Below are 25673 nucleotides of genomic sequence, written 5' to 3'. Positions count from 1 at the left end.
TTTTTTTGAGACGGAGTCTTGCTGTCACCCAGGCTGGAGTGCAGTGGTGAGATCTCCACTCATTGGAAGCCCCGCCTCCCGGGTTCACGCCATTCTCCTGCCTCAATCTTCCCAGCAGCTAGGACTACAGGCGCACGTCGCCACACCCGGCTAATTTTTTTGTATTTTTAGTAGACATGGGGTTTCATCATGTTAGCCAGGATGGTCTCAATCTCCTGACCTCGTGATCTGCCCACCTCGGCCTCTCAAAGTGCTGGAATTACAGGCGTGAGCCACCGCGCCCGGCCCATGAACAGTAATGGCAGGTTAATGCTTACATAGTGCTTACTACAAGCAAGGCACTCTTCCAAGCTCTGCATATACACTCTTAATTTCACTACAGTCAATGAGGTAGGTACCATTTTACAGATGGAGAAACTGAGGCACACAGAGCTTAAGTATGGATCTGGAACTCAAACCTGAGCTTATCCATTATGCTGCCTCTGCTAATGGATAAAACACACACTGCCCCAACTTTTACGAAGGCACAAGCTCCCCGTGTCTCTGGGTCAAAAATTGCACACCATCGTTGGCAGGGAAGCTAAATCCATGGATCAGAGATGATCACATCCTCCCCAAAGAATCCCTCACAAGTGCAAAGAAGGATGCTAAGCAAAGGACGTTCAGGTGTTTCTGTGGCTATTCACAGAAGCGGTGCGCTTGTTTCCACACTGCTTCACCGCAGGAGGCAACCCGCAGACACCCGCACACCGTGACACCGTGAACAGAAGGCTCCTCCTGCCATATTATTATTACACGTGCTGCTCAAAAGGATTAGCAGCTGGATGCTATTACATAACAACAAAAACCTTTAAAAACAAAGCATAGGTTTTATGTTCTGAAGTAATGTTCAGAAGTGCTTCAGGGCTAGAGAAATATTACAGATAACATGTTACAAAACTAGGAGCTTCGCGTGTCCCAGAAAGAGATTTTATACCCTTTCCTACTACTTTTAAGTTTCCTCAAGCTACCAGTAAAAGGCTTTGCCTATGAATTTGTTCCAAACAAATAAAAGAACCCTTAATTATTGGTTCTTCCTTCTTGTATCTACCGTCTTCCTGCGTTAAAACATTTTTGATCCATTTTACAGATGTGCTGAGTCACACCTGTAAAACAGAAGAGCAGAAAAGGAAACACGTGAGGCCTAGTTTTGGGTGAGGATGACAACTTCAGGAGGCCAGGATGTGATGGCTCTGGCCATCTTTTTTTTTTTTTTTTTTTTTTTTTTTTTTTTTTTATGAGACGGAGTCTTGCTCTGCCGCCCAGGCTGGAGTGCAGTGGCCGGCTCTCAGCTCACTGCAAGCTCCGCCTCCCGGGTTCACGCCATTCTCCTGTCTCAGCCTCCCGAGTAGCTGGGACTACAGGCGCCCGCCTTGTCGCCCGGCTAGTTTTTTGTATTTTTTAGTAGAGACGGGGTTTCACCGTATTAGCCAGGATGGTCTCGATCTCCTGACCTCGTGATCCGCCCGTCTCGGCCTCCCAAAGTGCTGGGATTACAGGCTTGAGCCACCGCGCCCGGCTGGCTCTGGCCATCTTAAAGCAATGAGGCTTTCCTGCTAGTGGCTAGTACAGTGATTACTCCTGAGGGTGCTTCTGAAAGGAGCATCTCTCAAATGTGCAGATAGTCTTCTTTCAAGATAAATACACTGGCAGAGAAGACTAAAACTATAAATCAATAATAAAATAAAGATACTCATCTGTAGAAAAATAAAGAACATTTTCTCCCTAGATTTTTGTTAGATAAAACGATAAAAATGTGTCGATAATAGTGATAATAAAAATGTGTCAGTTCAAAGGTCTTTATCTAAAAACATTAACCTTCAACTTCCTTTAAAAAGGAAGAGAGCCCAGTACAGTTGACCTAAACCTGTAGAGTACAGTCAGCTGACCCCATTTCCGGCTATCTTAACTTCTAAAGCAAGTCCCAAGATCCCTGAGTAAACGGTTTATGATGAGCAAACAGCCCTTACTTTTGCCTTAAACTCAATTAGAACCAAAATGTGGCTCATTAGCACTGACTCTTCAGTCTGATCTTATATTAATGTTAAAATTATAACACTCATATCTCAGTTTAGGCATATAATTTATATTCATATTTAATATTTAAAAACAGGCTTGGCACAGTGGCTCAAGCCTGTAATCCTAGCACTTTGGGAGGCCGAGGCAGGTGGACTGCCTGAGCTCAGGAGTTTGAGACCAGCCTGGCCAACATGGTGAAACCCTGTCTCTACTAAAAATACAAAAAATTAGCCAAATGTGGTGGTGGGCACCTGTAATCCCAGCTACTCGGGAGGCTGAGGCAGGAGAATCACTTGAACCTGGGAGGCAGAGGTTGTAGTGAGCTGAGATTACACCACTGCACTCCAGCCTGGGCAATGGAATAAGACTCTCAAATCATAACAACTTATCATCAAAAGCAGCATCACTTACTCTAGAGCAGTGGTTCTGGGCTAAGTCTAGGTCCTGCTTGTCTATCACAATTACCTGTGGAGTTTTTCCAAAAACTTGCTTAGCATCCTAGGGTTGCAGCTTCACACCTACCCCAGGGCTTCTGGTTTAGGATTGGATGGGATCTGTACGCGTGTGATACAGACATCTGTGTGCAAATGCACAGTCAGGAAATACAACCTGGCCCATGATCCCCTATCCCCAAATAGATGGGAAGGAAAGGGCCATTTGCTTGTAGGTTCTTTTGTGCAAGAAAATGTTCGCATTTAACAGCTCGACTCTGGTTTAGTGATCTTCCCTGACCCTTCCCTCTTTTCTGCACACTGCTGTTACCACTGTTACCTCTAGGCAGAGGTGTGCCAAACCACAGGCAGTCAAAAGCAGATCTGTTCTGGAGGGGGACTAAAGGGCCACTTTGGAGGAGAATGGGTGTTAGGGGATGGTTAGAATCATCACCTAACATACTGTGGACATCCGGCAGAGCAAATTTCATTAGGCTGAACTGTCTCCAGCAAATAGAAAGCTGGCTCCTCAGTGGTGAACAACAGATGAAAAATCTAAAAGACCACAAGTCTAATTTCAGGCTTTCCACTGACTTGCTCTTAGACCTTGGGCAGGTCTCTTCCTTTCTACATCTCAACTTCTTCACTGCAAAAGGAGAAGTATAACATTGCTATTCCTTACAGGGAAGTAACATACATTACTAAAAGCGACTATAAGATATACTTCAAATTGCAACAGAGAAGTAAACTATTAATACAAATATGACATCCTCAAAGGGTAGACATTTCAGCTACCTATATCCCTTAAAGAATATGTATTAATTAAAAAGAGTTACACTGAAAAAACGTACCAACTCTTAAAGTAAAATCGCCCTACTCCAGGTGACTCACAATGAGATGGTGCAGGGCTTGAAGGAGAAAACACAAGAGGGGATGAATCACACATCTCATGTTTTATTATTGGCTATTTATGAACCAGTGACCACAAGTTATTTCTTTTTCCTCTATTTCCTTTGAAATAAATGGAAAATTTCAAGCTGGGCATGGTGGTTCATGTCTGTAATCCTAGCACTTTTGAAGGCCAAGGCAGGAAGACTGCCTGAGCCCAGGAGTTCAAGAATAGCCTGGGCAACATAGGGATATCCAGTTTCTACAAAAAATAAAATAAAATAAATAGTAACAATAATTGGGCATGGTGGCATGTGCCTGTGGTTCCAACTACTCAGGAGAGTAGGTGCTCAGTAGTTGCTGAGGTGAGAGGATTGCTCAAGTCAGTGGCGGGTGGGTGGGTCGAGGCTGCAGTATTTTGTGATGCCACTGCATACCAGCCTGGGTGACAAAACAAGACCCTCTCTCTACACCCAACACCCCCCAAAAAATTGTAGCATACACTGCTTTCTTCAGGTTAAAATCCTGTGGACACCCAAACCTTGACATGTTCTGCCTCACTGGGAACCACAATTAGCACACAGGCAGTCATTTTGGAGACTTTTACCTAAATATTCTTCATTTGTTTTTAGGACTCAATACTGAAAAATAAATGCTGTAACTCAAAAATCACCAAGTGGTGCCACGTGCCAAGAACCATCAAAGCCATTCTTCTGTTCTCAAACCGACCTACCCCATCCCCTTTCTACTTCTACTATCTGTCCCCCAGAAGCCCAATATCCTGTTTGTTAAAAACACATAATAAAAAACTTATCTGGAAAGACATCAGCATCCTGCACAGCAGCTCAAATTCTGTGGTATTTGCATTTTAAGAATTAGCCTTGTACACTCTTACCCCGGGAAGCCCATCATCCTATAATTTTTTTTTTTTTTTGAGACGAGTCTCTCTCTATTGCCCCAGGCTGGAGTGTAGTGGTGCAATCTAAGTTCACTGGAACCTCTGCCTTTTGGGTTCAAGCAATTCTCCCGCCTCAGCCTCCCGAGTAGCTGGGATTACAGGTGCATGCCACCACGTCCGGCTAACTTTTTGTATTTTTAGTAAAGACAGGGTTTTGCCATGTTGGCTAGGCTGGTCTCGAACTCCTGATCTCAGGGTGATCCATCCGCCTCAGACTCCCAAAGTGCTAGGATTACAGGCGTGAGCCACTGTGCCCGGCAATCCTACAATTTTAAAGAAGTAAGTCTACTGGGTGTGGTGGCTTGCAGCTGTAATCCCAGTTACTCAGAAGGCTAAGGAGGGAGGATCACTAGAGCCCAGGAGTTTGAAGTTATAGTGAGCTATGATCACAACCACTGCACTCCAGCCTGGATGACACAGTAAGACCCAGTCTCCCTCTCTCTCTTTTTTTATTTTTTCGCAGAGACAAGTTCTATGTTGCCCAAGCTAGTCCCAAACTCTGAGGCTCAAGTGATCCTCTTAGCCTTGGCCTCCCAGTGCTGGGATTACACGTGTGAGCTACCATGCCCAGTTGAGGCCCAGTCTCTTTAAATAAAGAAGAAAGAAAGAAAAATAAGAAGTCTATGTTGGTAACTACCAAATCCATAAAACTGGTCCTTCATAAGTCTTATAGTCTTATCAAACTTTACATGTCTAAGATTATTTTCCTGAAAACCCATTCCCTTCACCTTATGAAGGGAGTAGGTTGACTCTAACGCCCTTGCTCTCAGGCTCCAAGCCTCTGGAAGGAATCTGGCTAGATGTTCTTCATTTCTTCCGTGTGTTCAGTTTCCCAGGAATGTCTCTACTTTTTCTTCTATTTCCCCTGGCATGTAACTATGTCAAGCCCAATATATCATTCCAGCCCTGGATCAGGGCAGTCATCTACTAAATGGCCTTCAAGGTTCTGTACTCTCGCCTTTGTAATCAGAGAAAGTTTCCTTAAAACAATCATGTAGGTCATTTCCCACAAACAATAAGTTCCTCTTGCCCTCGATCAAAATTCTGCATCCTGGAGAGCTGCTTGAACCCGGGAGGTGGAGGCTGCGGTGAGCCAAGATCACGCTGCTACACCCCAGCCTGGGCGACAGAGCGAGACTCTGTCTCAAACAAAAACAAAAACAAAACACAAACAAACAAAAACAAAAAACATATCACTATACACCCCATGAATATGTACAATGATTATTTGTCAATCAAAATTCTGCACTCTCCAGAAGCATGCTATCCAAACTTCTTTCACCATCCCTCTCCCCTCTGGGGGAGGACTCCTGGCTTTCCAAGCTGAAAATCACAGGGATAGTCACTATTGTCTAAGGTATTTATCTGTTCTGTAATTCTTTAAGGAACAGGGCTGAAAGGAAAGGAAGAAAAATCCTGTTCACACCTAGAGGAAAAGATGGACAAAAATCATAAGTTGATTATTGTCTAGAACTGATGATTCTCTCTGTGACTTACACAGATCTCCTTCCCTGCACTTTTGGTCATTACAGTTGAAACTCCTGGGAATTTCGATCATGTTATTCACGTCCTTGACTACTAGAGAAAAGCAGCTGTTGACCTTTCAAAATCCCATCGGTTGACTTTAGGAACTGTATTGAATTCGTCATGAACTGCCACACAAGTCATGAATTTTACAATATGTGCTCAAAATAAAGCCAACCATAAAATTTCATCATGTTCATTCAACAACTATTTTTGGTGGTGGTGGTGGGTATCTACTATTATGTACAAAAACTAGGTAGTTTTTTTGTTGTTGTTGTTAAGGCCTGAAATAGGGCAAATAAATTAAGATCTCCAGATTTCTTTAGGTACTTAATAATTTGGGGTTAACAGATTTTCCTCAACGGTGTATTAGACACCATAACTAATAGATCTTTACCTTCCACTCCTTTACCAGCTCCTACGAAGCAGCAATATTAATAATGGTTGAATTTTAAAATTTTATCCTGCTTACAGTCTGTAAACATTAAAAGACAGTGAAATTGGCCGGGCGCGGTGGCTCAAGCCTGTAATCCCAGCACTTCGGGAGGCCGAGACGGGCGGATCACGAGGTCAGGAGATCGAGACCACCCTAGCTAACACGGTGAAACCCTGTCTCTACTAAAAAAATACAAAAATCTAGCCGGGCAAGGTGGCGGGCGCCTGTAGTCCCAGCTACTCCGGAGGCTGAGGCAGGAGAATGGCGGGAACCCGGGAGGCAGAGCTTGCAGTGAGCTGAGATCCGGCCACTGCACTCTAGCCCCAGCGATAGAGCGAGACTCTGTCTCAAAAAAAAAAAAAAAAAAAAAAGACAGTGAAATTCTACAAGAAAGGAAGAGTAGTCAAAAACCTATAAAGAGTCCTACACTGCACACAACCAAGCAGTTGTTATCTTTGAAAAAAACTTGCAAACAGAGGGCCCTAAAAGACAGACAGCCCCTCAAGGAAAACTTCAATAAAACCAATCAGATAGGCAGGCAGATTTCAAAGAAACAGTTTTGAGATTAAAAGTAATATTCTCTAAAATAACTAATTTGAGCCGGGCGCAGTGGCTCCCACCTGTAATCCCAGCACTGTGGAAGGCTGAAGCAGGTGGATCACTTGAAGTCAGGAGTTCAAGACCAACCTGGTCAACATGGTGAAATCCTGTCTCTACTAAACATACAAAAATTAGTTGGGCTTGGTGGTGGGCGCCTGTATAATCCCAGATACTTGGGAGGTTGAGGCAGGAAAATTGCTTGAATCCAGGAGGCAGAGGTTGCAGTGAGCCAAGACTGCACCACTGCACTCCAGCCTGAGCGACAGAGCAAGACTCCATCTCAAATAAAACAAAATAAAATAAAATAATAAAATAATTAATTTGAACTCAGCCTCAGTGACAAAAAGCCCATTTCTCCAGCTGCTTTGAGGGTACACAGGTGGTGAGCTGAAGCAACCCACCAGACTTCCTGCAGTGTTGTGGCTCAGGCCCAGCTGGCTACAGGGCTCACCATGCTGCACTTAGTTTACTGAAGGCTAACTAGCTGCAAATAAGATAATATAACCCGCTGCCAAATACTAAAAGGTATATTAAAGAATTCATACAATTACTTAACTGAGAGGGTCTCATGTGTGGATAAAATATATAAAAAGTCTAAGCTCAGCAGATTCCCATATCTTCTCATATTAGTCCATAGGGATCTTTTAAAGATAAAGTCTTAATGAAGAGGGCCATGCAGGCAACAAAACAAAACAAAATAAAAAACAAAAACAGACGAAAACACCTCCCTTATCCGAAAAGAAGTGGGATGCTTTAAAAAACACACCAAACACCTCCCTCCTACCTCTCAAAAATGGTGGCTGGGTGCAGTGGCCCATGACTTTAAGTAATCCTAGCACTTTGGGAGGCCAAGGTGGGCAGATCACTTGAGCCCAGGGGTTCAAGACCAGCCTGGACAACATAGTGACACCCCCATCTGTAGTATAAACGAAAAATTAGCTTGGTGTGGTGGTGCATGCCTGTAGTCTCTGCTATTTGAGAGGCTGAGACAGGAGGATCACTTGAGCCCAGGAGGTTGAGGCTGCAGTGAGCCACACTGCACTCCAGCCTGGGTGACAGGGCAAGACCTTGTCTCAAAAAAAAAAAAAAAAAAAAAAAGAAAAAAAGAAAAAAAGAACAATTAGTAGGAATTCAAACAATCAAAGAATATTTGCAACATACATGGTAAAAACATTTAAATCTCAGCCGGGCGTGGTGGCTCAAGCCTGTAATCCCAGCACTTTGGGAGGCCGAGACGGATGGGTCACGAGGTCAGGAGATCGAGACCATCCTGGCTAACACAGTGAAACCCCGTCTCTATTAAAAAATAAAATAAAAAAAAAACTAGCCGGGCGAGGTGGCTGACGCCTGTAGTCCCAGCTACTTGGGAGGCTGAGGCAGGAGAACGGTGTAAACCCGGGAGGCGGAGCTTGCAGTGAGCTGAGATCCGGCCACTGCACTCCAGCCTGGGCGACAGAGTGAGACTCTGTCTCAAAAAAAAAAAAAAAAAAAAAAAAAATTAAATCTCACTTAGTAGTAACATTTTGGTTTTTAAGTATTCTAAGCTAGAAACAGGTGTTCCTGTGCTGTGTGGGAAAGGGAAATATGAAAGACGCAGGGCACCGGCCTGGCACGGTGGCGCACGCCTGTAATCCCAGTACTTTGAGAGGCTGAGGCAGGTGGATCATGAGGTCAGGAGTTCAAGACCAGCCTGGCCAAGGTGGTGAAATGCCATCTCTACTAAAACTATAAAAATTAGCCAGGTGCAGTGGCAGGTGCCTATAATCCCAGCTATTTGGGAGGCTGAGGCAGGAGAATTGCTTGAACCTGGGTGGCAGAGGTTGCAGTGAGCCAAGATTGCACTACTGCACTCCAGCTTGGGCGACAAAGTGAGACTCTGTCTCAAAAAAGAAAGAAAGAAAGAAAGAGAAAGAGGTGGGGTGGGGAGAGAGAGAGAGAGAGAAAGATAAATAGAAAGAGAGAGAAAGAAAGAAAAGAGAAGAGAAAAAAGAAAAGAAAAGAAAAGAAAAGGATAGATGGATAGATGAATACAGGGTGCTGAAACCGGGAAAACCAGCCACATTCTGCTCAGGGCCAGGCTACCAGGTCACCAATCTGAGGTGTGTAGTTACAGGACATGGACTGGTTTTAAAGCATTCCAAACCTGCTTAAAAGGTAATTTCCCATTCATTGCCTAATTGTAGCCCCTTTCCCCCCAACATATTTAAACTTCAGAGAGCTGCAGAAGAAAATAAATGCTACTGCATAGATCACAATGAAGAAAACAAGCTCTTGTTCATCAAAAACACTGCTCTTGCTGCATTGTTAATCTCAAAACAATTCTCATCTTACTTGGGTGTTTTTTAGAGGTCATTCATCCTAGTTCAAACCTGTTATGACCCTGCTTACTTTAAGAGCTTGTAAGCTAAAACATGGTAATGGGATTTGTTATTAGCCTTCCAGAAATGAGGGCAGTTAATGTGTAATTAGCTAGCTGGCTAGTCTTGCTGGCATACTAAAACTCGCTATTCAAGCTTGTAATTACTAGACGATAATTTAGTTGTTGTTAATATCAGAAAAGAATAACGAGAGATAACTTCCTGCAATTACAAGCCAAGTGTCCATACACTGGGAAGACTTTATTAACTCAGTAATCACAAGTGAATGAAGATAAAACAAATCAAGGTTGCATTTACATATAATCAAGAATGAAACAAGCCCTGAAATCAGAGCCCCTACGAAAGCAGAATATAGCTGTGGCTGTCTTTCAGAGCCATACCCTGGCTGGCTCATGTCCCACGATCCAAAAAGCCCGGACCACTCCATGGTTTTAAAGCTGACCACCAGTGAGTGTGATTTTTTTTTTTTTTTTTTTTTTTGAGGCGGAGTCTCGCTCTGTAGCCCAGGCTGGAGTGCAGTGGCCGGATCTCAGCTCCGCCTCCCGGGTTTACACCACTCTCTTGCCTCAGCCTCCCGAGTAGTTGGGACTACAGGCGCCCGCCACCTTGCCCGGCTAGTTTTTTGTATTTTTTAGTAGAGACGGGGTTTCACTGTGTTAGCCAGGATGGTCTCAATCTCCTGACCTCGTGATCCGTCCGTCTCGGTCTCTCAAAGTGCTGGGATTACAGGCTTGAGCCACCGCGCCCGGCCGCGTGTGATATTTTTAATGAATTTCCACTAAGTTGTTCAAAGCAAGCAAGACTCCATTTTTATGTATATAACTAGTTAGACTCCTGAGCCACATACACCACATCTGAAGATTTCCAAGCAGACAGATAAAGAAGGTTGGTCACAGAGCTAGCTAAGTACTGTTGAAGCGTAAATCCACAACTGAGCATATTTCTTTATTATGTATAACAGGTGACATTATCCCAATAGTACTGGACAGAATTGCTCTACTTGGCCTCTATCTAGAAATAATGACATCCAGCTGTTCCAAAGGCAGGATGATGTTTGTGATTCAACATGGACAGACCAATACCGAAGTTCTCAAGCTGTTCAAATAGTAATTGGCCAATCATCCATGCACACACATGTATTTCTTACCTGTGTAATTACACTAAAATGTTTAGAAACAGCATGCACTAATCCAGCATAAAGCATTATTTTAAGATACACCTTCTTCCAAAATCTGAATTATTTGGGAAGATTCACAGACTATCTGACTGAAAAGGGGATGGGATAAGTGTTAAATTTGTATTTTAAATTTCTAAATGCCCGGTAAAAGAAATTTTAGGCGCCTGTAGTCCCAGCTATTCGGGAGGCTGAGGCAGGAGAACGGCGTGAACCCAGGAGGCGGAGCTCACAGTGAGCTGAGATCGCGCCATTACACTCCAGCCTGGACAACAGAGTGCGACTCCGTCTTAAAAAAAAAAAAAAGAAAAGTAAGAAAAAAGAAAGAAAGAAATTTTATATCTCTTGCCTAATCTCAACGTCCTTGAAGTATTCCCTTCTGTTATAGTCAATTTAATTTGCCTGTTACTAACTCCCCAGATAACTCTAGGGGAAGACTTCTCCCAAATGTTGATTTTTCTGCCTGGCAAAATAAGAGTACAAGTATCCAGTCCACTGGCTAGCAACCCTAAGGGTGAAACCCTAACAGTGAAAATGTAAACTGCCCAATTTCATAAGACAACTGTCTTCCACCTCACTTCTCCACAACTTTTTTTTTTGTATTTTTGAGATGGAGTTTCGCTCGTATTGCCCAGGCTGGAGTGAAATGGTGCAATCTGGGCTCACAGCAACCTCCGCCTCACAGGTTCAACTGATTCTCCTGCCTCAGCCTCCCGACTAGCTGGGACTACAGGCATGCACCACCAAGCCCGGCTAATTTTGTATTTTTAGTAGAGATGGGGTTTCTCCATGTTGGTCATAGCTGGTCTCTAACTCCCAACCTAAGGTGATCCGCCCGCCTTGGCCTCCCAAAGTGCTGGGATTACAGGTGTGAGCCCCTGTGCCCAGCCTACAACTTAATCCATCATATACATAATTTACCAAGTAAAAGAACGAATAAAACGAAAGTTGGAGAGAGAAACACATTTGCAGGGATCAAGCATGCCTCATCCAGAAGGGTGGGATGAGAGAGAGATTAAAGCTGTATTGCAGTGAAGGCACCTGAGCCCCCAGGAGTGCAGGGTGATAAGCCAACTACGGATAAAATATATTTTGAAGAAAAAAAGGAAAACTGGAAAGTAGAAGAGTGCTTAAAAAGCTACCTGTGGCTTAATGAACTCTCCTGTCAGTCCTTAAAATTAATTTGTTTTGAAATGGAAATCCAGATCCCCTTGGCTACATTTTATGTTTCTCAGAGCTTCTGTCACTGCTGTCTGGAAGAGCAGGAAGGGATGCAAAAAAAAGATGCTATCCTGCAGGAAGCCAAAATCAATCAATTTGGTCATCTGCTACTTTCTGTTTAATGTCATAAGAATAACAATAGATAACTTCAGACTTGATAACTTCATACTGATGGCAAGCATCTTTACAAAATTAATCCGATTCCTCACTATAATTAGCTCTCTTGTAAGGTTAAATAATATAAAATTAAAAATTACTGGGTGAGTAAACCACAATTATACCAATTTTGAACTCTGAATAAACAAATTGCACATACACTTGGCAAAGAGAAAACAGGGTAAGAACAGAAGCAATGAGTCAACTGGCTTACCAGAAATCAACGACGGGGAGGGGTGTGAGGGGACAGAGGACTACATTTACTGCTAACATGAATGCTGTTTAATATCAGGCTATGATTAACATAAACCTGAAATTTCAACTGTGAATTGCTGTTATGCTACAAATATGTATAACCCACAGCACAGTACATGCCCTGGGGCAAGGTAAAGGGCAGGAAATTTCACAATCCACTCCCTGCTCCCTCATCGAATCTACAGCAGAGGAAAGTGTTGAAACAAGTTTTAGGTGCCAGGCTCAGCCTTTCGCTTTTCAGTTGAATATTTCTGTTGACATGCCAACTTTCTCCTATTAGTTATGTAGTGTTAGATTTTTTTTTTGGCGGGGCGGGGGTTGGTGGGGGCGGTCCTTTGAACTCAGATTCTCTCAGGAACCACTGCAGGAAATGAAGTGATTCAGAACTCACCAATTATGAACTAACCTTCAATGCCAGAGGCTTTAACAGTTTCTAATAAAAATTCAGTTCAGATCTCAAGATCAGATAAGTCTGAAAAAATACTTCAAGGTCATCCGAACGAACATATTCTACCGGTACTTTATATAATTGTATTTACCTGTTCCTAAAACTTTCCATGAAAAAAATATTGAATTTTCTTGAGAAATAGTTTTGAGCAAAATGTCAAAACAATTCTCCCATGCTCAGTATACTTTTGACTATACTCTGAAAATATTTCTTCTTGTTTTCCTGTACTTACCTGTTAGTGTGCCCACACTCCTGTATTATGGAACATTTTCAATAACTCACACACATGTAACACAGAAGTCTGCTTTCAGTTCACTTGGACCAACGTGGTTTAACTCTTGCTGCTTATTAAATGCTTTGCAAGTTAATATAAGAACATACGCTAACATTTTATAAATGTGATGAAGTCTTACTCATGTTGGCCACTTTAGAAAGTAGTCTATCAGTCCTCAAATAGTTACACATATTATCCAGCAATTTCACTCCTATATACCCAAGAGAAATGCAAACATATCTACATAAAAACTTGTCCACAAATATTTATAATACTCGTAATAGCCAAAAGACAGAAACAACCCAAATGTCTATTATCTGACAAATAATGTGGTTTATCTACACAATGAAATATTATTCAGCCTTAAGAAATTCTGATACATGCAACACGGATCATCCTTGAAAACATTATGCAAAGTGAAAAAAACCAGTCACAAAAGACCACATATTATATAATTACATTCTTTTTTTTTTTTTTTTTTTTTTTGAGAGGGAGTCTTGCTGTGTCGCCCAGGCTGGAGTGCAGTGGCGCGATCTCGGCTCACTGCAAGCTCCGCCTCCCGTGTTCACGCCATTCTCCTGCCTCAGCCTCCTGAGTAGCTGGGACTACAGGCGCCCACCACCGCGCCCGGCTAGTTTTTTGTATTTTTAGTAGAGACGGGGTTTCACCATGGTCTCGATCTCCTGACCTTGTGATCCGCCCGCCTCAGCCTCCCAAAGTGCTGGGATTACAGGCTGAGCCACCGCGCCCGGCTATAATTACATTTCTAAGAAGTGTCCAGAACAGGCAAATCCACAGAAACAAAAAGCAGATTTGTGGTCGCCTAGGGCTGAGGGGTAGGTAGGGAATAGTTAAAGGGTACACGTTTATTTTTAGGTGATGAAAATGTTCTAAAATTGACTGTGGTGATGGCTGCATATAATTGAATATATTAAAAACTACTGAATTACACACTTTAAATGGGTGAGTTGCATGTCTATGAATTCAGTGAAACTGTTTTTTTTTTTTTTTTAAATCTGTTCTGAGACATGAGGCACTTGACAGTCAGCAAACATCTTCCACAAAGCTTTTCTGGTCAATGCTAAAAGCTTTAGCAAAACTAAACATCAATTTATCTCATTGTAATTGGAACCAGCTTGCAGTATTTTGATATGTACATTTCTAAAATGTGAATGTAGTTTAAGAAAACACATCATTACATCAGATATTCCAGGCAGCCTGCCATGAGACATTTTTACCAAAAAAACCATCTTAAAATGAATCCATTTAGTCAAGCTCAGAGTGTATGTTCTTTCTTGTTGCCTCAACTAGATGCCACCATCTCCTAAAACTCTCTTGTTAAACAGTACTGGACATGATTAATTCACTCATTAAGACAACAAATAGTCGAATCCTTATTGTGCACCAAGCACTGTTATAGTCGCATGTGGGTGGAGACAGAGAGAGAGAGAAAGACAAGAACAAGACAAAGTCCCTACTCATCGTGCTTACAATCCAAGGGGATAAGATAAATAATAAACAAATACCAGTTTCAGAAGCTTACTGAAAATGGGGCACTAGCCAGGCCTGGTAGTATGCTCCTATAGTCCCAGCTACTGGGGAGGCTGAGGTGGGAGGATCACTCGAGCCCAGGAGCTCAAGGCTGCAGTGAGCTATTATCACACCACTGCATTCCAGCCTGGGCAACAGAGTGCAACTCTGTTTCTATGCATTAAAAAACAATTTTAAAATTAAAAAAATATACACAACAGGGTGCTGTGCTATGGAGGGGTGTCATTTCAGATGGAGTGGCTGGGAAAGGAAACTGCTCTGAGGAAGTGATATGTGAGATGAGTGAAGAAAGTGCCAACCACACAAAGATCAGGGGAGAACATTCCAGGTAGAGAAAATAATTTTTGAATGGCACAATCAGGTGGAGGCAGGGATTAACTGTGTTCTGCTGCTGACCAACCTTTCTCTGTGATTCTCATTTACCAACCTAGTTCAAGGATATCTGGCAAAGGTAACTTGCAAATTGTGGCTGGACTAAGAAGTCTTATCTACCTCAGACTATTAAAAGGTCACACAAGTCTTCAACAAGAAGCAGCCATCCCTGGTTAAGCTCAGCCTCAACTGAGCTTTCCCTTCTTTTCTTGTGCCTCTCAGCAACTGTTACCTGTACCATTCATTCTTTCAACCCATATTGGTGAAGGGCACTGTGATAAGAATCCTGGGCCTTCCAGATGAATCAGACATACACCTGATAGCCCTTAAGATAGGAAATAATCTAGTAGCACAAAAAAATAAGCATAAACAACAAATACACAGTAGAAAGTGAAAGTGGGCCATAAAAAAAGGAGCTATAAAATGTAATGGTATCCAGAGATTACTTCCAGCTGGAGAATCAGCAGAAGTATATGGGGTAGGAGCACTGGAGTAGGGAGACTCTACAAAGCCTGAGATTTGGACAAGTGGAGGGAAAAATAGATTTATTTGTTGTATCCCTAATTAACTTCAAATATACAACTGACCCTTGAACAACATGGGTCCATGCACAGTTTGAACTGCATGGGTCCACTCACATATGGTTTTCAATAAATACAGCTAGCCCTCCATGTCAGCGGGTTTTGCAGGGATGACTGTGGGACTTGAGTAGGCACGAATTTTGGTATCTGCTGGTGGTCTGGGAACTGATCCCCTGCAGATACCAAGGGATGACTGTATTTTAAAATATTTTCAGCTCCCCAACCAGGTGATAAGGAAGAAAGGCCTGATGCTCTTTATAACTCTCTGTGATATTCAGCATAGTACTTTGCAGAGCTGGGCAATTCATTTGTTGTTTCCCTGTAAGAGATGGGGTGTCAATTTCAGCACTGAAGGTAAGGCTAAATTACTCTTCCTTCATAAGGAAGTTTTGGCCTTTGAAAAGATGATCCCCTAAAACCTCTTACTATATCATTTCTCTCTCATTTCAGAGGGACATTCCTAAGTAGTTTTAGTTTTTTCTAAAACTAAAATATATATATATTACGTGCTTCTAATACATACATATGTTTGCACATGTATTCGTGTGTGTGCACCTGTATCACTATACCTTAAGTTTGGAATCTCACAAAATCATTTTAAATTTCCACAGCTAAACTGATATAGTTGTACTTATGAGAAAATATTTTTTCCACTGATGAAACTTTCCCAGTTGGTCCCTCAAAAATCCCTTCCCATTACCAACAAAGCATCTTAAACCAGAAAAGAAAAGCCAAATAACATTTTTTTAGGCAATGTCTCAACATCTCCAAAAAATATTCCATGGCCAAACTCACCATAGAGAGCTGTCCAAGTTTGATTAATTACATCTAGACACACAGTTCCTGACCTGAAACAGATGGAAAGAATGGCATGTTTTTAAAAATTAGAAAGTTAGTTGCATGTATCTGGCAACTAATTTTACTTATCAAGAAAAATACTTTTAATAGATCTGTGAAAAAAAGAATCCCAATTGGGGAAAACTATGATGAGAAACAGAGTAGTACAAAGTCTTAAAGTGTCACCTTACAGACTGAAAGGGGAAAATAGTAACTATACAATGGAGAAACCAGACAACACCTGAACCAGGTGCTGAGAACACAAGGGGCAGACAGACCTTGTATGTCTCTGAATGTGATACCCCAAGAAAGATACAATCTTACTTTGTAGTTTTCTGGCCTTAAGTGTGTTCATGCTGTGAATCTAATGAACAGGAAACATCAGACAAAACCAAATTGAGGAACAATCTATAAAATAATGGGTCTATATTATTTTAAAATGTGAATTTTATAAAAGAAAAAGGCAGGCTGAGGAACTAATCCTGATTAAAGTAGTTTAAAGAAACCTGACAACTAAATGTAATGTGTGATTCTAGACTGGATCCTTTACTGAAAGAAAAAAGTGCTAAAAAGTAAGTTACTGGAATATAGCAGTAGATTAAATAAAAAGTATTGCATTAATGTTAAATTCCTGAATCTGACAACCATATACTGTGGACAGATAAGAGAATATCCTTGTTAGGATAACTGATACAACAAAGTATTAATATTAAAGGACTAAGGGGCATGATGTGTGTGTGTATATATATATATATATATATATATATATATATACAACCTACCCACACAGAGTTCAGAAAAACCTGTTAGGTATGCTTGTGAGAAACAGCAAAACTTAGTGCCATTACAAATTAAAACCGCGTCCCAAATAATAATATATTCTAAACAGCACTAGAAGTATGAAACAGGATATGCTGGAATATTTTAAAGTATCATTAATAAAATATTAGAATGAAAGAAAGGGATAAATAAGATTCATTAACTGAATCTATAGTCATTTTGCCTTACTCTCAAGAATCGAGAAAATACTATAAGGTCTGAAAACAGTCAATCTGTAGACTGAAAACACATATCTGAATTGTGTCTACACAAAGAGAAGAGAGATGTGGAATATTACTACTGTTTGCTGGATAACAAGAAAAATGAAGGACCCAGTCACGACAATGGAAAAAACTAAGTGGTACAATAGCAGAATGTGAACTAAGTGATTGAGAACCTCATATCCTTTGGATTCTATCATTTACATGACCATTCATACAGTCCTAACTCCTGATAAGGTCCAAAACGATAACTGAGGCTTTTTATAACAGAGAGAGAAACGCTAATCAAGAGCAGTTGCTGCTAAAATTTAAACATTTTAAAATAGTTACTTACGCTTCATCAATGTTGGGATGGAAAATTTTATTCATGAATCCTGTAAAAAGAGATGTTAATTAGCAGCAAAAAGTATCCAGAGAACAATTCGTTTTTTAAAGTATTTCAGTACTGGAAACAATTTCAGTATTGGGAAAAGGTGATAATACTTATAAATCACTACTTTCAACCGTAGATCTTTGGTTACTGATAAACATTATATTCTCCTGACAGTTCCAATTACTTAGAATACATCAGCGTTCTATTAACAAAAGAGCAAACTGGGAGAAATGCAGCTTCTTATACAAAATAATCATTAAAGCAACTGTTTTCTGAGCTATGAAGATACTGCCCAAAGATAAATTCTACTACTAATGGTTCATAACCAGTGTCATGATAAAAGTCTGACTCTCCCTCCCAGAAGTTTTATTGTTCAAGCTCTAAATCTGGAGGTTCTGCATTTGAACTTCTCCTTCTGAAGCTCACTTACTGGTATCACTTGGCTACACTATGCACAGAACATGAATGAAACTGTTGAAATGCTAAAGGAATACCACTTCAAACCACAAAGGATTTCATAAGAACAGTGACCAAAATATTTCCTTTAACATTAGTCTACTCATTCAGGGAAACCCAGTGTTGATTAAAATTGGGGCAACCAAGAAATGAAGCAACGAGTTTAAAAAAACAAAACACCTCTAAGTTGGCTATATCTGTTGGAGGTTTAAGTTTTTAAAACTTTTCCTAGCAAACCAAGTACACACTTTAATAGTTATACGGCCATTTAAACTTCAAGGAGAAATTAATAAAACCAGTGATTCAATCAGTCAGTATATATGCAAATGGCAACATTCTAAAGCAGAGATCCATTGTCAAAGGTGTCATTTTGTCATCCTTATCACTTCATTTCCTTTTAGGACTCTCATTCTGTTCCACACTTTCAATATCTGAAGCAGGCATTGTGCTTGGATAGGGTACAAAAATAAGACAGTTCACTATTCTTGAGGAGGTCACTGTGGCAGTGGCACGAGAGACACCAATAAGTAACTGCAATCTGAATAAAGTGTTGACACAGCAGGGGGAGTAAAATAGGAAGTCAGGAAAGATGCAGAGAAATGGCACTGGAGGAGCCTCAAGTGAGGTGCTACAGAGATTGTCTCCAAAAACCTGAGAAACTTCCCCTGAGTTAGAAAACAGGAGATAAGAATACTAAGTCCAAGTAGTCCAGTCTTAGACCACTCTAGTCACTCATACTTTTAAGGTTTTGTTTTTAAATGCTGTGTTGAAACAGCATAATGTTCTATCTGCCACAATCAAGAGGGCCCATGTGATGTTTAAGTTACTCTGATGAAAAAAAAGCTGTGTCCAATATTAATTTTTCATTAAGGCGTTTCAAAGTCTAGATGTAAGAAGCATGTGGTTTAAGAAGACATTTTAATAATGGGAAATGTTCATGTCTTGGTATTAAGAGGAGAAAAATTAGGGTAAAAAAATTCTATATAACTTTAGAAAAATACTAATACACATGTCCCAGATGACCCATGAGAGTATTTGTTGCAATATTATTTATAAAAGCCAAGAGCCAAATTCAACCCTGTCAATGGATAGGGTTGGATAAAGGGGAGTACATCCATCTACTTGAGTCCTACATAGCCAAGGGTAACGAAGTAGAGCAATGTGTATCAACTTGTATACATCTAAAGCTAAGGTTGGTTGGTTTATTTGTGTTTTTAAGTTGCAGGATGTTATATTTACAGCCTGAGGTTATTTAATAAACTAAAACAAAGCAATACTACCTATTCTCCATGGTAACAAGTATAGGAAAACTGTACTGAACCAACATGTACCAAATTTGCAAAAGTAATTGTTTCAGTTAGGGCACCAGGGCTGGGGTCATGATGGGAATAGGGAACAGAACAGGAAAGAGTGGTTAAAAATGACTTCATCTGGCCGGGCACGGTGGCTCAGGCATGTAATCCCAGCACTTTGGGAGGCCAAGGTGGGTGGATCACCTGAGGTCAGGAGTTCAAAATCGGCTTAGCCAACACGGTGAAACCCCATCTCTAGTAAAAAGAAAACAAAAATTAGCCGGGGGTGGTGGCATGTGCCTGTAGTCCCAGCTACTCAGGAGGCTGAGGCAGGAGAATCACTTGAACCCAGGAGGCGGAGGTTTCAGCGAGCCGAGATGGTGCCACTGCATTCCAGCCTGGGCGACAGAGTGAGGCTGTCTTAAAAAAAAAAAAAAAAAAAAAAGACTTTATGTAACACTATTAATATATTCCTTTTAAAAAGGGACAATGTGCTTGTATATATTTTTTTACACTATTAATATATTCCTTTTAAAAAGGGACAATGTGCTTGTATATTATTTGCTCTGTTTAAAACATATGCACATAAATAAGAAACTGAAAATAAGCACAAAAGTTAACAGTGCAGAATTCTTAGTGGTGGTAGGATTTTCTCCACTGCACTGTTCAAATCTCATCACACCTGAACAGAACTAGGACCACAGCAATGGGAAAAGGCTAGAAAACAGGTGTCAATGGCTGTCATATTTGAGAGATTCTCCCATTATTTCTACTTGCACTTTTGGCTCTCTGACACTTCTACAATGTGTAATTTTAATAGTTGAGAGTAAAAAAACTTTCAAATAAAAGGTTATACATAGTATCAGCTGGGCACAGTGGCTCTCGCCTGAAATCCCAACACTTTGGAATCCTAAAACAGGTGGATTACTTGACGTCAGGAGTTTGAGACCAGCCTGGCCAACATGGTGAAACCCCATCTGTATGGAAAATACAAAAATTAGCCGGACATGCAGTGGCACACCTATAGTCCCAGCTACTCAGGAGGCTGAGGCAGGAGAATTGTTTGAACCTGGCAGGTGGAGGCTGCAGTGAGCCTCTGCAGATCATGCCACTGCACTCCAGCCTGGAAGCCAGAGCTAGACTCCATTTCCAAAAAAAAGGTTATACATAGAATCAAATATTCTAAAATAGACTTAATTATACAAACATTAACTAGTGCTGAACTATTTTAAGAAAAAGTCAGTAAAACCAACCATTTTATTTGAAATCTCGTATCTTAACACTCTTGTTCAAATAATACAAATTCATTATCCTCCCTCTAAGACCAGAGGAACCTCAGGTTATAAGGTGCATGGTCCTCAGGATCAGTTATATATATAGGAACATGCTGCTATCACTACTGCAGGGAAGCTTTCTGATGAGTAGGGAACAATGCTGAGCCACTATGTGGTTTAAGGCAAGAGAATGGTCCTACTATATGAAAAACATTGCTTGAAGCTACTATTAAGAATTAAAAATATGTTCTTGATACTTAAATTCTGCCTCTGTGAGAACTCTCAAAACTAACACCTAATGAAGCAACGTCTATGGCAAAAGTTCCCAATGCTGGCTACAGATGAGAAGCACTGGGAAGTTTTCATTTAAATAAACTAAAACCAATACTCAAAGAACTCTGAGAACATAGGACTTAAGGGGAAATACCTGTAAGGAGAGGTCTTTAGAAAAAATAAGTCCTACATTAGAAGGTCACCAGCATTATGGAGAAAAACACAGCAAAGGAGGGGAACAGAAATGGAAAGGTTGGGGCGGGGTGGCAGTTTTAAATAAGGCCAGTAAGGGACTTGCTGAGAAGGTGAGTTGCTTTGAAGGAGGTGAAAGAGGAGCCACCTGGTACCAAGAGGAGAGGAGAAGGTCTCTATAGCAGGAACAGCCAAGTGCAAAGTACATTAGGAGCTTGCCTGATGCTCTGAAGTTTTTTCCTGAAACTGAAGGGATTTGAGAAAGGGGCAGAAAATGAGAAGTGATGTCACAGAGGTGATCAGTATTCGGGGCCCTTTTAGGGACGTTGGCTGTTATTGAGGGAGATGGGGGGCCACTGAGACTAGTGCCTGAACAGTGACATATTCACATACTTGGCTTGTTTAACAAACAGCTTGTGTCCTAAAATAGGTTAGTTGGAGAACAGCTCAATCAGCTCACCTGAGTGCTGGGGAATGGCAGATCTCAATCTAAATGAAATGGGAATCCTACAGGGCATTACGCTTCAACAATCGGATGCCACGGGGCATTTAAAGGTGTTAAGTCAAAAAAATAACTATGGTAAGCTTTAAATGTTTATCAAAATGGTCTCTGAAAGACTAAGGTGCCTCCCTCATTGGACATGGCCTGAAGAGCACACCTGGAATTAACACTGTCTATACAGTTTTCAATTAAATCTAGATTTGGCTTAGTTGAGTACAGGAATAAATAACAGAACCAAAAAGGACTTGGTAAACATATGCTTTAGTAATAAATGGTTTGGAGCGCAGCCTCCAGTGCCCCTGCTAAGTATAGAACACCATCTGAGCACTAGGACAGAGGGCAGAATCACACCACGAAGAGCAAAGTACTCAACAGGGACATGGGTTCTAGCCCCAACTCATCAACTGCAGGCCCTGGGCACTGCACCTTGTGGGGTCTGTTTCCTTACCTACGAAGACAAACAGCTGAACTACATGATCTCCAAACTCTCCACTCTTACTGTTTCTAAAGGTCCTATCAGCTCTAAAAATCTAGCATTTAATAACAACGGCAAGCACTCTGAGAACAGAGGAATTAAGGGGAAATATCCAAGAGTTAAGTCCTTAAAGGAAATTAATTCTGTAAGGCAGCATTTTTAAGTACAGGAATTTTCTAGAGAATACAAAACCACCACCATGATAAAATACCATAAAGAGCCACAAAACAAACCCTTTGACTCTTCCAAAGTAGGCAGAAACAGTTTATAATCTTGCCTTTGAGGAATGAACACAACCAGACCAACTCAATCAAGAAACTTTCTACTTTCTAAACTAAAATGATCTCTTCCAATACCAGGTGTTTTGTTTGTTTTTTTGTTTTTTGAGACAAGGTCACTTTGTCACCCAGGCAGGAGTGCAGTGGTGCACTATCAGCTCACTGCAACCTCCGCCTCCCAGGTTCAAGAGATTCTCCTGCCTCAGCCTCCCAAGTAGCTGGGATTACCACAACCAGCTAATTTTTGTATTTCTTGGTAGAGATGGGGTTTTCACCATGTTGGCCACGCTGGTCTTGAACTCCTGACCTTAAGTGATCCACCCACCTCAGCCTCCAAAAGTGTGGGGAATTACAAGTGTGAGCCACTGCACCTGGCCCTTGGGCTTTTTTAATTGTTAGAAAAATATCCAAAGCAAATACATGGAAAAGAGCATATCTCCTTGACATTTGTTCTTAGACAAGCTGTGGGCAGTGTTTCTGGCAAAGCCATTTACATTCTGGATAATGATGCCAACAATGGAGCTCCTGGACAAGGAGAAGGGAGACAGAGAAAGAACGGGCCAGAAATTTAGAGAAGGAATGTTCTCAGGACTGTGTGTGTTGGCCCTGGCATGTTCTCCTTCCTTTTGGCAATGCTATCATCACACTAATGAATATGTCTGCAACAGGAGAATTTTCCCAACACTTGTTTCCATTAGACCAGGAACTATTTTCAAGATATTTTAAGAGAACATATTTTGAAAACTGCTTTTATGGCAACATAAGTAGAAGTAGCAGGTTATTTTTAATCTACATGATTTAAGATTTTATTCACTACCAGGCATTTTCTTTTCCTTTTTTTTTTTTTGAGATAGAATCTCACTCTGTCACTCAGGCTGGAGTGCAGTGGTGCGATCTGGGCTCACTGCAGCCTTCACCTCATGGGTTCAAGCGATTCTCCTGCCTCAGCCTCCCAAGTAGCTGGGACTATAGGCGCCCGCCACCACACCCAGCTAATTTTTTTGTATTTTTAGTAGAGATGGAGTTTCACCGTGTTAGCCAGGATTGTCTCGATCTCCTGACCTCGTGATCCACCCACCTCAGCCTCCCAAAGTGCTGGGATTACAAGCGTGAGCCACCGTGCCCGGCCACTACCAGACCTTTTCTAATGACATATTTCAGTGATTTGACCAGATAAAAATCAGAACTCCTTTAAGTTTTTTGGACAGTTATTCTCTGGCGTAGTTCTAGCACTCGTTAAAGGGGGTGAGGAGGATTGTACAACAGGAATAAATGTCCAGCTAAAAAGATTACCCTCTCTGTCCTGCATCTTTTAGCAGAAGGGAATTAGGTAATTTATAATTCTGGAGAACGAATCCAGATCACACTTAGTTGATGTAAAACTATTATCATATACCTTAAAAAATAAAAAACACAGATTACAACAGAAAAACATGCTTTGCTTTTGCTTGTTCCACTCCAATACTCAACTGCTCTAGAATAACAAATCTCATGACCCATAGGCTAACAGGCAGCGAACATAAGTAACACTGTGCTAAGTCATGCTGAAAACTGGTTTTTATTTCAGCCTCTGTGTCCAGTTCCAGGAAGGGGTCTATACAGAGTTATACACACTTCTGAGTAACTTCTGACATTGGGGTCAATATGTAAATAAATGAGGCCAAGCTTCACCTATTTTCCATCTTTGTTCCCTTTATTTGAGAGGATAATGATCAAATTTGTGGGTAGATGAAATACTTTGGGCCAATCACCAGAAATTTCACCTGGAATTATCTTGACAAAATGAGAGGTTAGACAAATGACTTGTGAATCAAGGTAAATCCACCCTATGATAAACAGGTGAAGAGTACCAAAGGCCAAAACAGCAGCTACATCCCAGGGATAAAATGAGCCTAGACTAAGGTGGCTCAGACAGCTGCGGCTGATGCAATTTAATTATAAGTTTATGAATTCCTGCGAGAAAACAGTTAAGTGAATACATTAAGTTATTCTGATTGTCTATCTTCACAACAACTGCCCACATAAAGTAGAATATTCACAACCAAAGTGATTAATTCTATTTTTTGAGTAAGCATAATTGTTTAAAATATTATTATTAAAGATTGAATCTCATCTTCCCTTGCAGTATCTCAGACTACAAATTATTTAAGGGTAATAACTTGGATCTCTGCTCCTAGCACACAGGATGACCAGAGTTGGGGTGTTCCAATTGAGTAAGGGGGGGGTGCTGCCAGCTCCCCTAGTGACAGCCATTGGTCAGCTGTGTGCAAGACTGCACAATCTGATAGATTTTCATCTTACCTCAGACAGCCAGGCCCTGCCCAAGGCAGCCTGTGCCCAGGTAGAAATCTCTTCAGAAAGCTGAGCCTTTCCTACTCAGGAGAGATGGACCTGAGCCGGTCTCTTCTTGGGTGAGGAACCAGGCAAGGAGCTCACTCTCAATGCCCTGTGTCATGGGAACTTCTGAACTCATCCTGTGTGTGTTCAGGAGATCTAAACTCAAAAAGGGGTCCACTTTTCTGTTTCTTCCTTTCTCTCTGATAATATGGAGTCTGAGGAATGGGCTAGATGGATAAGAAAAGTTCATTTACAGCTAAGAAAACGTACAGTGTTATTATCCTTCAATAGCATAACCTTTCTACCAACCTAGTGGATTACAAAAACCTTTGGCCTATTTTCCTGTGGTTTCATTTTTGGGAGACTAACTTCTGCCTTGTTTCCATAGTTTATCTTTCGATCACTTGGTTGTTCATATAACCACACTGTTGGGATCAGGCAGTATTTATTTTCATGGTCAGAGACAATACAGTACAGAACACATTGGACTTGAACTCACAAGACGCAACTACAATTCTCTACCACTCTTTTAGAGCTGAAGATAAATGTTTGAGGTGACAGATATCCCAATTACCCTGATTTGATCGTTATGTATTGCATACATGTTCCAAGATAGCACATGTACCCCAAAAATGTGTGTAACTGATATAACAATACATTTTTTAAAAGGACCAGGCTCCAGTCAGAATGCCTACATGCCACTGTGTGAGCCTCTGGAGCAATCTACTTCATCTCTTTGCCTTTCTGTTCCCTTATTCCTAAAACTAGGTTAAATAATGGCATCCACACATCATTAATTGTGAAGATTAAATGAGTTAATATATGTAAAGCATCTGAACAGTAACTGGCATACAGTAACCATGCAGTAATGTTAGAATTAGCTTAATAGGCCGGGCGCGGTGGCTCAAGCCTGTAATCCCAGCACTTTGGGAGGCCGAGACGGGCGGATCACGAGGTCAGGAGATCGAGACCATCCTGGCTAACACAGTGAAACCCTGTCTCTACTAAAAAATACAAAAAACTAGCCGGGCGTGGTGGT

The 25673-nt window shown here is 41.2% G+C and overlaps 1 protein-coding gene across 4 annotated transcripts in view; it reads right to left on the bottom strand.

Moving 5' to 3' along the window:
• Nucleotides 1-25673, bottom strand: part of UBE2H (ubiquitin conjugating enzyme E2 H) — a 123389-nt gene that overhangs the window by 12283 nt on the left and 85433 nt on the right. For 3 of the 4 annotated variants that reach the window (XM_033193632.1, XM_033193634.1, XM_033193636.1), the window contains 2 exons: nucleotides 17517-17556; nucleotides 16101-16153 (listed from right to left, as the gene is read on the bottom strand). The exons of the other annotated variant lie outside the window; for it this stretch is intronic. In XM_033193632.1, the coding sequence (XP_033049523.1) occupies nucleotides 16101-16153; nucleotides 17517-17556 (93 nt within the window). The remainder of the gene's footprint in view (nucleotides 1-16100; nucleotides 16154-17516; nucleotides 17557-25673) is intronic. 4 annotated transcript variants of the gene reach the window in all.

Source organism: Trachypithecus francoisi, unplaced genomic scaffold (genome assembly GCF_009764315.1).
Source record: "Trachypithecus francoisi isolate TF-2019V2 unplaced genomic scaffold, Tfra_2.0 Lachesis_group4, whole genome shotgun sequence".
NCBI classification, from domain to species: Eukaryota; Metazoa; Chordata; class Mammalia; order Primates; family Cercopithecidae; genus Trachypithecus; species Trachypithecus francoisi.
Note: the sequence above shows the minus strand (reverse complement) of the source record. Positions and strands in the feature narration are given on the sequence as shown.